Source organism: Orbicella franksi, chromosome 11 (genome assembly GCF_964199315.1).
Source record: "Orbicella franksi chromosome 11, jaOrbFran1.1, whole genome shotgun sequence".
In the NCBI taxonomy this organism is placed as follows: domain Eukaryota; kingdom Metazoa; phylum Cnidaria; class Anthozoa; order Scleractinia; family Merulinidae; genus Orbicella; species Orbicella franksi.
The window spans coordinates 4,424,985-4,439,748 of record NC_138155.1 but is presented as its reverse complement, the minus strand read 5'-3'; the positions used below and the strand labels follow the sequence as shown (position 1 = coordinate 4,439,748).

The 14,764-nt window shown below is 39.2% G+C and overlaps 1 protein-coding gene across 1 annotated transcript; it reads right to left on the bottom strand.

Moving 5' to 3' along the window:
- Positions 1–573: 573 nt before the first annotated feature.
- On the bottom strand, positions 574–14,237 carry LOC145460709 (solute carrier family 41 member 1-like). The gene is made up of 9 exons (XM_081445590.1): positions 14,108–14,237; positions 10,427–10,534; positions 9,988–10,059; positions 9,412–9,706; positions 8,667–8,826; positions 8,304–8,377; positions 7,638–7,766; positions 7,112–7,260; positions 574–3,477 (listed from the first exon to the last, which is right to left on the bottom strand). The coding sequence occupies exons 1-9, from the start codon at positions 14,186–14,188 to the stop codon at positions 3,292–3,294; spliced, it is 1,254 nt and encodes a 417-aa protein (XP_081301716.1). The 5' UTR covers positions 14,189–14,237; the 3' UTR covers positions 574–3,291.
- Positions 14,238–14,764: the final 527 nt, after the last annotated feature.

The window sequence follows — 14,764 nt, the reverse complement described above, 5'->3', positions numbered from 1 at the left end:
AACCAGAGCAGACAGACCGCAGAAAATCGAAAAAGACGGACGGGAAATCGGGTCCTACCATCGAAGAGCAAGAGGAACGCATGAGAAAGCAAGCTGCAGAGATGATAGAAAAGATGAGAAAATTATTAGATGGAAAGGAGAAAGAGCTCTACAAAAAAAAATCGACGAAGCAGTCGGCAGAGAGAAGCGAAGTCTGTCCATGAATGGCGCAAAAGACCAAATCAAAACACCCGCAATTTTCCTCCTGGATCTCACTCCAAGCCGTAAGATCATGCAGAACCTAAAGGACGAGGGTCTGGGCACCATTCAAGGCAATCGCAAGGCCCCTACCCTGCTCAGTGATTTAAATACTGCCGGTGTCACCCCTTCTGCGTCCATTAAAAATCCTCCCAGACTATAGAAATGAATGCGTGTGGCTTTTCAATGCTGAGGGATCATGTCTCTGTCAGGTGAACCCTTTCGCTATGTTTTTAAAGAAACATATTAACAAAACTTGGTGAAACCATAGACCTAGTCTTCTATCTTAGTGAGAATAACATAACAAATAAAACCAACTTCCAACGCGACCGCGAGGAAGGCACGTTTTTGCAGAGCTTCGATGAGGACAAGTATTGCTCGGGCCAGCAAGACAACATGGGCATTGACATCACTTACCCAATCAAACTCACTGATAACAAGTCAAACAACACTTTGGTGGCTTACCACGGCATTCAACGCGAGTTGCGCGTGCTCCGTCTCGACGGCAGCCGAGTTTCTTCCACCAAAACCGTGTCCGGAGCCAGGGACATCGCCTTGACTGAGGACAAGAGAATTGTAGCTACCTGTGGGACGGACAGCATCTTATCGAGAAGTGTGCAACTGCTGAAATTTGACGAACAATCAGCTTAGCTTGGCACTCAAGTAGAACTTATTAACTTTGCACTGTTGACATTTTGATCATCTTTGAGTGTGTTGATTAACAGTAAAGATCGGTCGACCTTTTTATCGTTTTCTAGAGTTGTTTCTAAAACAAATTTAAATTTTAATAAATTTTCGAGGAACTGAAATTGTTCTAACTTGAATTCAATTAAACTTATTTAGAAGTCCAGGTGATCTCCTTGATCAACAATTTGGGTGTATTTCTATTACGGTGACACAGATGCACGACACGAAAAGACAAAAATTGTTTTGATGACATATTGTAGGCACGCAATACGTGCAGACTAATAGAACACGTACTGTTTGCACGCATTGCGGGCGTAAAGCATTTGCAGAAAGTGGGAGTGTCGTAATCTACACAGTACTCACTCCTAGACTAGGGCTTCCTACACCTTTAACTCAAATTGCCCAGAATGATGCGAAATCAAACAATTTATAAAATGCCCGAGCGAAGATTACGCTGGGCGGTACCTCGAAAATATTCTTTATGATCTCCGTGGAGGTATTAAATCATATGCTACCTTCAACTAAGTTCATCCGCCTTCGCTTGCTGCTAGACAAAATCTTAGCGTTACTTTTTTGAAGTCTTCAGCCTGCCGACTGCGCGAAAGTAGGCCAAACATCACCTCAAGATCTCGGAAAACCCAACACGGAAGATCGGTTTTCCCTAACAGGGTACACATATGCATAGGCATTTCAAGGATATCTTATGGATTGCGGAGGCACATTCCCAGAAATAACCAGCTTTTAACTCAAAGCGCGTGCAGATAAGGATGCTTGATCTTTCGCATCTGGAACAATGACTTTCAACTATTTTGCTGCGCAAAAATGAATGAAAGACGTACAGCAAGAAATACGAAGGAAAACGAAGTTCCCAAAACAGTCTTTATATTTTCCCGTCCACCCTTAACCGTTTACATTAGTTTTTCAATCATTACTTCTGTGCGGGTGTTCAAACCAATGGCGCTTAACCTTTTGTCTTAATTTTAAAAAAAATTGTTTGAACATTAATTATAATTTATATTAGATATATTTCATTAAAGAATTTCATTTCGCCTGAATATTCTTGAATTCTCTACAAACTGGGAATAATATCGAGGTTATAGAATATAGCATTGTTAGGTTAATCTAAAATGTCATTTAAATCTGCGAACATTCAGGGTAAAATAAGAACTTCTATATCGATTTTGAAGTTTGGTAATACAGCAAATGCGCGATAGAAAGTTTTGAGAGTCAAACTGCAAGTCAGTGGTTCTTATTTTTATCATCTGTGGATGAAACCCTAGTGTGTGACTATTCAAATGAAAGCTATTGAGCAGTACTTTCACGTTGTACTGTGTATCATGTTGTACAAGGTGGTTCTAACTTTTAAGTCTATGGATGAAACCCTAGTGTGTGACTATTCAAATGAAAACTACGTGGCAGTACTTTCGTGCGGAGCTATTCTTTTCTCAATAGTTTTCAAATTAGAATTTCAATTTTTTTTATTTTTAATATACCTACTGATGTAAATTTTGTATTTGGCGATGAAGTGTACCCATTAGTATCTAAAAACAATTCTATCCTTAATTGCTGATTTCCGTATGACGACTAGCGAGCGATTGTATGGAAATTGGCGGGACCTAAATTGAATACACTCCGAACTCGCACACTCATTCAGTCGGCATATGATCACACTTGCATACGCCTTCTGAGATTGATGAAATACCTCAGAGAAATGTGATATGCGTAGAACAGGTTAAACAACGAAGGCAACTCTAGCGGTCATATGGAAACCAGCTTTTCTAAAAAGCCTGTTATATGTTCTTAAATATAATAAATTAAGCGATTTTTCTTCTGCTAGATACAAGATATATTAAAATTGCTTTGAATTTTACTGACTTGATAGTAAAAAAAAAACTCATCTTTCAGGAAATCCGTTTTACTTGCCGACATGAAGTGAATGAAATGTAATAATCTGCAATGAAGAAGCCATAGAGCACTACAAAAATATGCATCTAACTGGAAAATGAGGGCGTCTCCATTATATAGAGAATATGAGTTCAAGAAACAGCCATGAAAAGAACTTTCTAACAAAAAATATAAATAGCCTTCGTGAAAAAGTCCAGAATTCTTGTTTTAGTTTAGAGTAATTGAGTATTGAAAACGATGAACAATTTATTCAAGCTAGATTTTCAATTTGCCATCTGTACAATCGTTAACTTCTGTACAGTACAATGACTTGTATACAAACATATTTGAGGGAATTTTCCCTGGTAAGATGGTGTCAGCACAAATTTCATTCTTAAATTTATGCATCCCGTACTGCTAGTGTTTCTTAATTCCCTTGTAAGAGACAGAGCTTATTTTACGTACTATTTAAAAATGAAACCGCTAGTCCCCCACGTCAGCATCGCGGTCTCCGATGAGCCACAGAAGATGGAATGACCCGGCCAGGAGCCCGGTGCCGAGTAAGTCACCCAGTGCTGTTAGGTAAGGAATGCAGTAGTTGTCGGGATCTTTGCCTCGTTTCCACATCCAGTGAACCAGCCAATTAGCGGTCAGAAGGAGAATAGCCACCTACAGTTTAAAGTAAACTCGTGTTAGCGTAACTGATCTTGCCATTTCTCACATGTGAGTATGAACAGGCCCGATTGTCCAAATTCAAACACTTAATGCGCGTCTTGTTAAAGGAGCTCAGTCACGATTTGCGCATATTGAAAAGTTTAGCCTCAACTTTTTCAAAATCGTCGTTTGTAATCCGTGTCAATCTTCTCCATCCTTAGCCATCCTTGTTCCATTATCTCTTTGGTGTTTTTCTATCTTATTAAACTGTTATTTTCAGGTTTCCAACTATTTAAAGATAATTTTGTATGTGGCCAAAATAACTCAAAATACTGTGACTGAGCCCCTTTAAACAATTGTGAATTGGTCGCACTCGCAGAACTAGAAATTATCAATATATTAACTTCTGAGGTGGCCTCCGTTATAAGCCTGGTGGTTTCTTTTGGAGGTCTCCTCGCCGCTTTTTGAGTGTTGTCAATATCTTTTGTTATTATTTACGCGGCAAATAAATGACGATGATGATGAACAGTCCAGGATCCGCTATCATTTACATTTCGTTTCACGTGATCGTCTGGGAGAAGGCAGTCCTGAAAAGGGACTTCCATAGTTGCTCAGTTCATGCCTAGCGTTTCCGTGACTTGAGAGGCAGTCATCTTTAAAGTCAAGTGAAACGTTTATGTCAGTCAATAGTAGCATACAACACCATGACAAACAAATTTCCAGGTGACTCTGAAGGTGAACTTCCGCTCAGCTTGTCGAGACAACACTCACTTTTGTCAACTTTAAATTGCCTTACCCGCGGATGCAACCCAACAGTTTCTCAAGAAACTACCTTACTACATAAAATTTTCGCGACACGTTTATTTCGCGATTTTGAGGTGCGCATATTTCGCAACACTTAAATTTCGTGATTTGGCGAAAATTTTGTATTTTGAATCACTTGAACTTCGTGTTTTTGAGTAAAACACAATTGATTTCCTTGGCAATGTTACTTTGACATGTCCTTGAATTTAGTAAACCGACTTTATCAAATGTACGATAACGACAAAATTAACAAAAACGCAATGGCCGGACTGTCGACAGTAACATATTTTACGATAACTGCAGAAATGCTCGCGCGCTCATTTGCTAATTTTTATTGTCAATTTAACAAATTGACGTCAGTTTTTTATGCGTCTGTCCTCTTATTGATGATAAATCGCGTCATAACATTGTCAAAGTGACTGTGGAACCACGAGGCGCAGGCGAGTGGTTCCGCAGTAAACTTTGACAATGTTATGACGTAGTTTATTATTAATAAGAGGACAGACGCATAAAAAACTGACGTCAATTTGCTTTTTACAATTACAAGACCCTAAAATGGTCAAATGCCGGGAATAAATGCGGGGAAAAGACGCCGTAAAATTGTCGTAAACAAAGATAAGTGTATTTTATTCAAAATGACGCGAGCATTGTCAATAGCTTTTCTCGCTTTTTGACTGGCTACTTAAAAAAGTCCATAAATTTTATTGGTTAAAAAAAATGACAGTTTGACAGCTGAGAGTTGAACTTGAAAGCTTGCATAAATTAAGATTTTATCCGTCTGTACTTTTATTGATGATAAAAATGAGCCAATCAACGCGCGAGAAATTAGACAGTTATTGTAAAAAAGCAGACAGACACATCAATTTATAATTTATGCGATGCGTCAGCGAGCGAAAGAGGACAATTTGACAATTCGTTATCGTAAAAAAGAAATTGACGTCAGTTTATCCAGCGTCTGTCCTGTTATTGACGAAGAATTTCGTCATAACATTGTCAAAGTACTTTGACAATGTTATAACGAAATTCATGATCCATAACAAGACGGGCGCATGAAAAACCGACGTTAATTTGTTAATAATAAGAAGAAGAAGAGTAATAATAATAAGAATAATAATAATAAAAATAATATCTTTTGTGCTGAGATGCTGCAACAAATTTCACGAACGTAAAAAAGGCTACTAACATCATGTGTGTTTCTTCAACATAAGCATAGTGAAGTTTTACACTGCGAAAATGAAAATAGACAAGGAGTTTTGATAACTCGATCAACAAAATCGAAATCGTTATTCCAAGTTGATTAAAGAAAGCGTCATCGTAACTTTGCTGATTATTTCTGCTTTATTCACATGTTTTCAGCTTAGCTTTTAATATGTTCTCAAACATTTATCAATCTTATACATATTTAAAAACTATAGAGCTATTGTTTGAGTTCGATGTACGCTTTCACATACGAAAGTGCGGCGGAAGTACAATTTGTCGTGTTTACTGACTGTACAAAACACGCATCGGCGAGCGCTCTCATTCATCGACAACAGAGAATTTACTGGATTTTTACACAAATAAAACTGAGCAGTATCTACGGACGTAAAGTTATTAAGCCTTGATGAAACATCAAGCGTTGCTTACAATAGGCCCTTTGCAGCTAAGCCATCACGTGACCTACTTTTCATAAAATTATGGGCTATAACTTAACGAATGCCAGAAATGGAAAAAGCATGTCGAAAATATCAAAATGGCCAAGTTTGAGGCCCCCATCATCAGAGAATGAGATTTTATGATGGTCTGAATTTTTGAAAGAATAAGAAGATTTGTATAGAAAAATGTTGCTGGAGAGCAAGACCTTGCTCTCCAGCAACATTTTCCATACGAATCCTCTAAATTTTCCGAAAATTCAAACTATGGTATAAACTTACTCGTTTCTTCCTGGGGCCTCAAACTTGGCCATTTTGGTATTTTCGATGCGCTCTTTCCATTTCTGGCATTCTTTTAGTTATAGCCAGTAATACAAAAATTTTTTAGGAAAAATTTGGTCACGTGACCCCAGCTGCAAAGGGCCTATTCAAGCGAAACTCAAACTAGCAATTATTTTGTTTTACTTCTCGGTCGCGATAAACTGACAAATTCCTCGCAAGCGTGTGGCAAGAGAAGCAAGGAAACTATGAAGTCCTGAAGCTCTGCTATATCTAAATATATCCAGCTAGTTTTTTGCTGTGTAATGGAAAAGCTGTTAATCTTCAACATATGTGAAATTTAAAGTGGAGTAATGTACAGCTCATGTAAAACGTGTGTAAAAGAAGCATCCGTCGGAACAAAACTTGGTCAGCGATATATATAAGCTTACAGCGGAACATGCCTAAATTCGACACTGTCTTACTTCACTCAAACTGGAGCAGCTTACGACGAAAATACTTAAGCAAAATTCCAACAGAAGTAAACGCGTTGAGTTGTGGGCCAAAAACATGAAAAATTTCGGGAATTTCGGACGCCATTTCCCCCGCGCGACATCCGCAAAAATCCTCGCAGCATGTGCGCGCGTGTGCCGCGGGTGATGGCGCAATTTGTTCTAAAAATAGAATTATTGTCCCATATCATGGGGACAACCCCAATACTTGAAATGGCGCGCGCTTACGGTCTCCGTCCCCGATTATGGCTCCTGATGTGAGTCACTTAATTTTCGCGTCATGTTATGTTCGCGCCACTTTAATTTCGCGATTTTTTTAAAATCGAAATCAACGTGTCGCGAAAATTTCGTGCAATAAGGTAATAACTTTGCGCGTTGTTACCAACGCACTCTTGGAACACTTTTGCTCATTAATTGTTAGTAATTACATTTCGCACACGATACCTGGATGAGTCCAGCCAGTAAATACCCTGATGTGAACTTAAGAGTAAGCGTGGTATGGCCAGCTTGAAGAACACGGATTGTGTATAAGAATATCAGATTTCCTGGAATCACCATAAACAACAGCACTCGCGTTGTACGAGCATGTAACCCTTAGATAAGAAAAAGAGGGGGAAAAATTTAATACGTAATACGCTGTTGGGTTTCAAATGGCTTTATAAGCGTTGAAGTTCTACCCGCGTGACGGTTCACAAATTAATTGACCTGGAAGGCCTGGAAGAAAGCTGCACGGGAACAAGGCAAGGTTCACTCCAGCATACCAGTGTTTACACACCAGTGTTAATGGTTACACACGTTCTAGTCACAGGTAATTGCAAGCCGACAGACAGAAATTGAATGAACAAGAGATCTTCTCAATTATAATTATAGTAGCAAGCAAAACATATAACATAAATGTTAGCCATCTAGTTATTAGTCCATCGATCTGGAAGTGTACATTGCTGTCATTTGGAAGATCATGTGATCATACCTGAGCCGAAAAATGTGTCGATGCAGCCATGAAATTTACTTGACTCCTGACGTTCTCCAGGTTTACCGTGCTGATGTAGACCAGTGGACAAGCGACTGACCTGGACAGCGACCAAATTACCACCCACACCTTACAGAACAATTCAACACAAATCTTGCCTGAGAACAAATTGATTACTTTAGAACGGAGCTTCCCGTAAATGGGCGTCCTTATGACCTGAGAAAGGACCGTCTAGTTTCAAGAGCAACCCGTCTACTTAGAGTATTAACTGTGTAGTGTAGGATTTAAAATCCCCTGAGATCCCCAGGGGATACTCTGTGAAGCTTTGGGTAGGGGGGATGTGCCGTTAGGACACTGAAATCCTTATCCTATACTAGATCATGATCAGCAAGATTTTGCAACGCTATTCTAGGCTAGGCACCAAAAAACCCTACCCTATCCCGGACTAGCTACTTTACATGCAAAAATCTTTGTCACCATCACTTTATCACAAGACGTAACCACACTAGGTTACATAGCTTCATTTCAACAGCCTTCACTGGTTTCTATAATGTGAGGCAAATAGTAACAAAGAAGGAGTCTAGATTACTTGTCGACTAATTTTCTATCACTACAGTACTGTAATGTAAATCCAAATGTGTTTAGTGATTCAGACAGAAAACATACCATTCATGACTGGGCTGAAGACTGCTATTCCATGGTATTTTGCCACAGCATAATCAAGAATTAGACCTCCAGTACTACAAGCAACATTAAAAAAATCCGAGTCTGACAAATGAGCCTGGGAGTTCCTTTGAGGTAATCACATGTACACACTCTCACACTTGCATTCAGGAATGCACCTTCCATACAGAATCTAAATTCTCCTAAACACCTGCCATACATTTCTTTTAATGCTAGTTTGAGAATTTCAAAACACATCAAGACAATACACATGACTATGTTTAGAGAATCCGATACACAATGTATTATAAGAGCAGTAAGGAAATTTGATTTGATACTGATCAACTGCTATAATCAAGTTTATACCTGCTGATGACCATGGCACTGAGAACTGGCGTCCAGCCAGTATACAAGACATCATGAGTGAAGGTATTGTTGTGCGTGATGTAGACCCACAGAGGAAGAACAAGAAAGAAACACAAACTTATGACAGGTGTGATCCAGTGATGTGTGCCGGCTTCAGAATCTGCATTAAAAAATCAAGCACATAATTTGTTACTGTTACATGTATTTAGAAGGATGAGGCAAAGTTTGTCAGATACATGACGCTCTTCTAGGTTGTATAAATTACAAGACAAAAGTCTCTACTTCATCTGATACCCTAAGACAGGAACAAACTTGGTCATTGTCATTTAGTTTCAAATGCAATCCATTCGTTTTATACTGTGCTTTAATACCATTTTATCTACTGTATATATACCAGTCAACTTTTCTTAAACAAATGCATGAGATCTTAATTTTGACTGTGTCAGCCATAGGAGTTATTTTCAAAGAGAATGTAAAGATTTCTAGTCAGAGCTTCCAGAACATGACCAGCAGATTTTACAAATACACTCTAGATAGTCCATGTTGAGTACTAAAATGCCAAAGACCCAAACAAGAAGTTGGAACAAGCAGGTAAGTGTTACTTAAACAAGTTTTTCTTTTCTCAAAATGGACCAAGTTGGCATATCTGTAAAAAGTGGTCACCGTGCCTAGAGTTGGACATCTGTATGCATGTGCGAGATCAAAGCTTCCGACCCACAGGTGTAAGACCTAATTTAAAACTTACCTTGAACACAGCTGTGCAAAAATCTGCTGATTGCAGACAAAAGTGCTAGTGTGGTAAGATCTCCAAGACTGCCGGCAATGGGTGTAGCTACATTGTCAGGATTAATGTTACACTTCCTCGAACAAAGCACAACTGCGACCATCACAGAGCCGAGAATGAAGCTTGCTAGTGATGCTGTAACCAAGCTGCTTGCGCAAAGGAGTGTAGCATGATAAATGTTGAATTCTCCATCAAGAACCCATCCCATGATCACAGCTGCAAATGCCGCCAAGGCTCCAACTACAGTAGCTTGAACCTTTAAACAATGCACTCATAAGTAGATTGTACATTTATTTTAGACATAACATAGCTAGCAAAGCCACATTATCAAAATCTGTATACAAAGCTTCAAGCATTTTGAAGTAACAAATTCACTAATGGAAATTGTATTTAGTCTTTGCTTGCTTTGATATTCAATATATGGCAAAATTTAAAAACATTCTCGGACTCTAATATTAAAAAAAGACACAAGCTTCCGACTGCCTAAGCTGCAGTCTTCCATTCAGCAATCATATGGTTTACAAAGCAACACTTTACCTGCACTAATGCTATATTTCCTCCTATTAATTTCCACTGCCTTTTCGCACAATCCATGCTTCCAACATTAGCCTAAGTAATGGAAACAACATTATATCAATAGACTAGCGTCATTATTTACTTATACCAGTCCTGTAGTTAAACACCAGAAGGAAGATGTCAGAGAGGTAAACCTAGGGAACTTGGAGAAGAACTCACTCAGTGGTGCTCAAGAGAAAGGGGTAAGGTCAGATTCAAAGGCTGGCTAGATGTTGGTACGCGTGCTAAGAACCGAGAAGCTTGGCAAGCGAGAACGCAAGACGCTATATCTCCTCTGGGGAAAAGGACGTAATGATGATGAGTTAACAAACAAATTGCCTGGTGACAACAATTAAGTATCTTTAATTGTGATTAAGTCTGACTGAAAGTTTTGACACAAGAATGAAAATGTTTTACTTACAGCAGTTGAAAGTCGTGATGCTAATGTCATTTCTAAATTTCCTTTCAGTCCAAGCAGAGCAGGAACCAATATGAAAATTTCTGAAATTTCTTTGTAAACTTGCCAATGCTGAAAAAAAATTCAAAGTGGGTTTCATCAGATTTAATGTTACATGTATAACTACAGTGGACCAACAGTTAGAAGGCTGTTCTCTGGATCATGTGTCCTGGGTTCACTTACAGACTCTCACGTCATCTCTGAGTCTTCTTTTTACACTGGAGTATAAAAGGGCATCATTAAACTTCAGTAAAACCTGGACAAATGGATGATGTTATTTAACTGTCTAATGACAGAAAGATTTTTCTTATCCCACCTGACATTAAATGGGAAACCTATTTTCGTATATAACTTTGATCGCATATTATTTGTAATTATTAAGATTACCTGAATAACTGAATCCTATTTGACATTTAAGTGGATAGTATCACTAAATACTAAGTGTTATAGTATTTTTATAGGGCAAGTTGATATACCATAAAATCCCACATTAAAGCCAACCCCCCCCTCCCCCCCCCGGTTATGAGCCCTCCAGATATAAACTCCTCTATTTGCTAACAGAGATATTATTCTCGATATAGGCCCCCGAATATACAATGTAAGCCTCCCCCCTCCCCCTCCCCCACCCCCCAGATATAAGCCCATCTAATGTTTAAGAGCGTTAATTCTACCTAGAGGACTGTTTCACAGCAAACAGGTAAATTGATGTTAAGGCCTTTGGTTTTTTTCACATTCGTTCTGTTCTGTGCCACTTGTTCCAGTCGCATTAGTGTTTTACAGATGTTTTTGAAATAATAGCTCTAAATGTAATGGTAAGTTAGCTTTAATTAGTTTCTCAGACACGATTTATCTCGTCGTTCTGAAATTTATATGCCCCCCTGGATACAAGCCCACCCAAAACCCCTTATGCAGCTATATAAGCCCAGCCAGTTTTATTGTGGGATTTAACGGGATACAAATGACAGACAAAAATTAACAGTGATGCTATAACATTTTCACGTGTTATAATTTTAAAATGTTTAATAAGATATTTATCACGAGTTATTTTCTTCACTTTGAACTGTACTTTGTGTGTCAGGCCTTTCAAAGGGTAAAAGCAACTAGCGATGTGACTCTAAAAGCTAGCAACACAGGAATTTCTAATCAGCGCCAAGCGAATCAGATGCGCCACTAAAATTTGACAGCAACACGAGAAGCACTAGAAACGGACGCGAAATGGACCTTTTTGGACTTTTTGCCTATTTAGAAATTGTATTCTCTTGTAAAGTCTGTAAATGTTCAATGCTTTTCTATTAAATCAAGAATAAACTCTACAAAAATCAACCTTTCAGCGACAGCAACATATGACTTCATGAAGAAAAATGACAGTGCCATTTGCGTTCGCTGGTTAGGTGACATCCGTACATAAGGATGTAACCTGGCGACATGGCGACACAGCTACCCCCCTTGGAAGTCCTCTATTGCAAGCCCTTGTGTAATGTCGTTTCTTCTACATGTACTATCAACTATTAGTTCGTCATTTCGCCATGTCCGTATTTACCTGTATTTATTTACAATATCGTATAAATAAACAGCTGAACACGTCATTCGAATACTCCTCAATTCTCTTGACTGTTGATGGTCTAAAGCATTTAATCACGGCTTGAATCATTCGAAAATACATACAGCTCATCACCTAGACGGCTCACTTTAACTGTCGTTCAAAACAAAGGGAAAAAAGGGGGGGTCCATATGAGGGTTCAGATAGGGGTCCAGAAGGGGTCCAGATGGGAGTCCAGAAGGGGTCCAAAAGGGGGTCCACTAGGGGGTCCAGATTGAGGGGTCCACGTTTTGTACCGACCCTATCATCTCCGCCTCCTTGCCGACTGTAAGCAAAATTTACCTGAAAAAGTGAAACCTTACTGCGGTCTACTCGTAAAAATTATCATTTTACTTTCGGTATGTACGGCTAGCTCACTAAATACATTGGCAGTAAATATTCCTTGAAATTTATAACTGAAGACGGGCAGGCCGGGTTTCTCAACGGCCATTCGCATGAATGAATGACCTCGAGAGCAAGCAAATCTACATGCAAACAAATCATTCCTGCACATATTTGTCTTGGGGCTACGGACTGAACAAGACTTAAACGTCTTATAAACCTTATAATTTTGTAAGGTAATAAGTTTTAAGTTTTATAGTAGTTAAGTATTGTTCAGTCCGTAGATCCAAGAAAAAGACGTGCAGAAATAATCTGTTTTCGTGTGGATTTGCTTGCTCTCGGGGGTCATTCATGCATGCGAATGGCCTTTGAAAAACCCGACAAACGTTTTCAACTCAGTATAGATTTCACTGAAGGATGTAGCTAATGAGCTAGCCGTACATACCAAAAGTAAAATGATAGTTTTTACGAGTGGACCGCTGCAGGGTTTCACTTTCAGGTAAATTTTGCATACAGTCGGCAAGGTGGCGGAGATGACTGACGTCCATCAAAACTTAGGTTTTGTCTAGACCAGACTTTTTTTTGCGCTGAAGGTCGCGTGTGATTGATAACCGCTGTAAATTATTGGCTCTATGTAATTTGTCATGAACTGATGAATGAGACGACAACGGCGCCCGTTGAAATGAGCTGAAACTAAAATTTTGCATGAGGCCATATAAAATTTTGACAGTTTGTTTTGAAGTGAAATTATCACTAACTGATTTACTTTATGGTCTAAGAAAACTTGCCTAAATGAAAGCCGAGCGAAAATGCACAAAGTTGAAAATCCTTCTGAGCCTTCAGAGCTGGCAAGGAGCCTCAGGATACGGACGAATTATACATAACGGCTTGTTGTGCATGAAGCGTTAGCCTGTCTGGCTTTTATCACCACTTTACAGTTGTGGAAATTGTAGACGTGGCCACTGCTCACCGCTGCAGTGGACTGGATTAGCGGCTGAAGGGGAACTCGACTGGTTGTCTGGTTAAAGTGGATTTCTTTGCCATCAATGATGCTAGACAGTTGTCGCTGCTCGTCTTCGTTCCCGGAGTCGTAGGCTTCAACGCCTTGTTCTTGTCGATGGTCTGTTATTGTTATTATTTCGGCCTTGGCCTTCAGCTTTCTGACCACCGTTTTCCAGACTGAGTGGTTGGATAATCAGTTTTAGGGACCCAGGTTCGTAATCGGTTCTGTCTTGTTTACACACGGAGGCGTAAAACCGCTCGAGTACTTTATCCAACTGCTCAGGAAGAATCATCTCCAGGTTTTTCTCAGGGCTATTTTCGTCACATCACTTACTAAAAACGCTTCTGTTAATTCCGTAACTTCTTCAGTGGTCACCGTCTTAGATCTCGACGCCATCTTGGCACTGATCGAGATACAAGAGATGTTGCCACATATAGCAATTTTGTTATGTCACATGTGAAATTATGAAATTTCGCGCCAAAATTAAGGAGTAATTTGTCACCCATGATATTACATTTAAACAGGTAATTGAAATTTCAATAAATTAATTGAAATCAAGCTTATTTGAGCTTGCAATAGTTTGGTGAAACGGCTTCCACTGTGAGAAAGATAAGCTGAACTCTTAAGTTGACATTGTAGGGCATTCGATCATCTGGTTCAATACGAAATTTTTCGCTAAACACGTAAGTTGATCCTGTGAAATTAAGAAGATTTTAGTTACCTGAACAACATCAAGGAGAATACCAGTGGACACGGTCCCGAAGCCAGCAATTAGAAAAGGTAAGAAAACCTGTACTACCATTTTCGAGCTACCGTGAACGGCCAACGTTATTTCCGCGTTGTTCCACGCTTAAAACATTCCAAGTTTGTCTAGACGAACTGTCACGTTTTTAATTGAACTAATTAACGTTTAGAGCGTGAACATGTCAAGTTTTGACAGCTCCGCCCGGATGTTTCTGCACGTAAACACAGGTTTTGAAAACGTTCCGTCGTGTTTTTTTGTAAGTAAAGTGCAGCTCCCTGAAATAAATAGGAATAAAAATTTCGAAATTTCCAAAGGGTGTTAACTCTGCGAACCGTGGAAATCAGCTCGTGGAATTTGAAAATCGTCACTGTTGTACAGGACCAATTTTTTTATAGACTAACGGTTTGCGTGACATCTTGAGCCTGAGAAAAATCATGTAATGACAGGTACTAGGTGTTATGTCATTTGTTCTGACACCCAAGTGTAAGGCGAAAACTATCGTCGTGTTTACATTTGAACTTTTACCAAGGTAAACAGTTACTAAGGTCATGTCGTCCCGTGTTTATACTGGCTCAAATAACTCAAGTTCATCGGTCAACATTCGCGCGCGCTGCATTATCGACGTCGCGAAAT

Coding starts and splice junctions, on each gene's coding strand:
- LOC145460709 (XM_081445590.1), bottom strand. CDS start 14,188: ATGGTAGTACAGGTTTTCTTACCTTTTCTAATTGCTGGCTTCGGGACC. Junction 9,707..9,987: donor GAAATATAGCATTAGTGCAG/GTAAAGTGTTGC, acceptor CATTGTTTAAAG/GTTCAAGCTACTGTAGTTGG. Junction 8,378..8,666: donor AGTGCCATGGTCATCAGCAG/GTATAAACTTGA, acceptor TGTTGCTTGTAG/TACTGGAGGTCTAATTCTTG.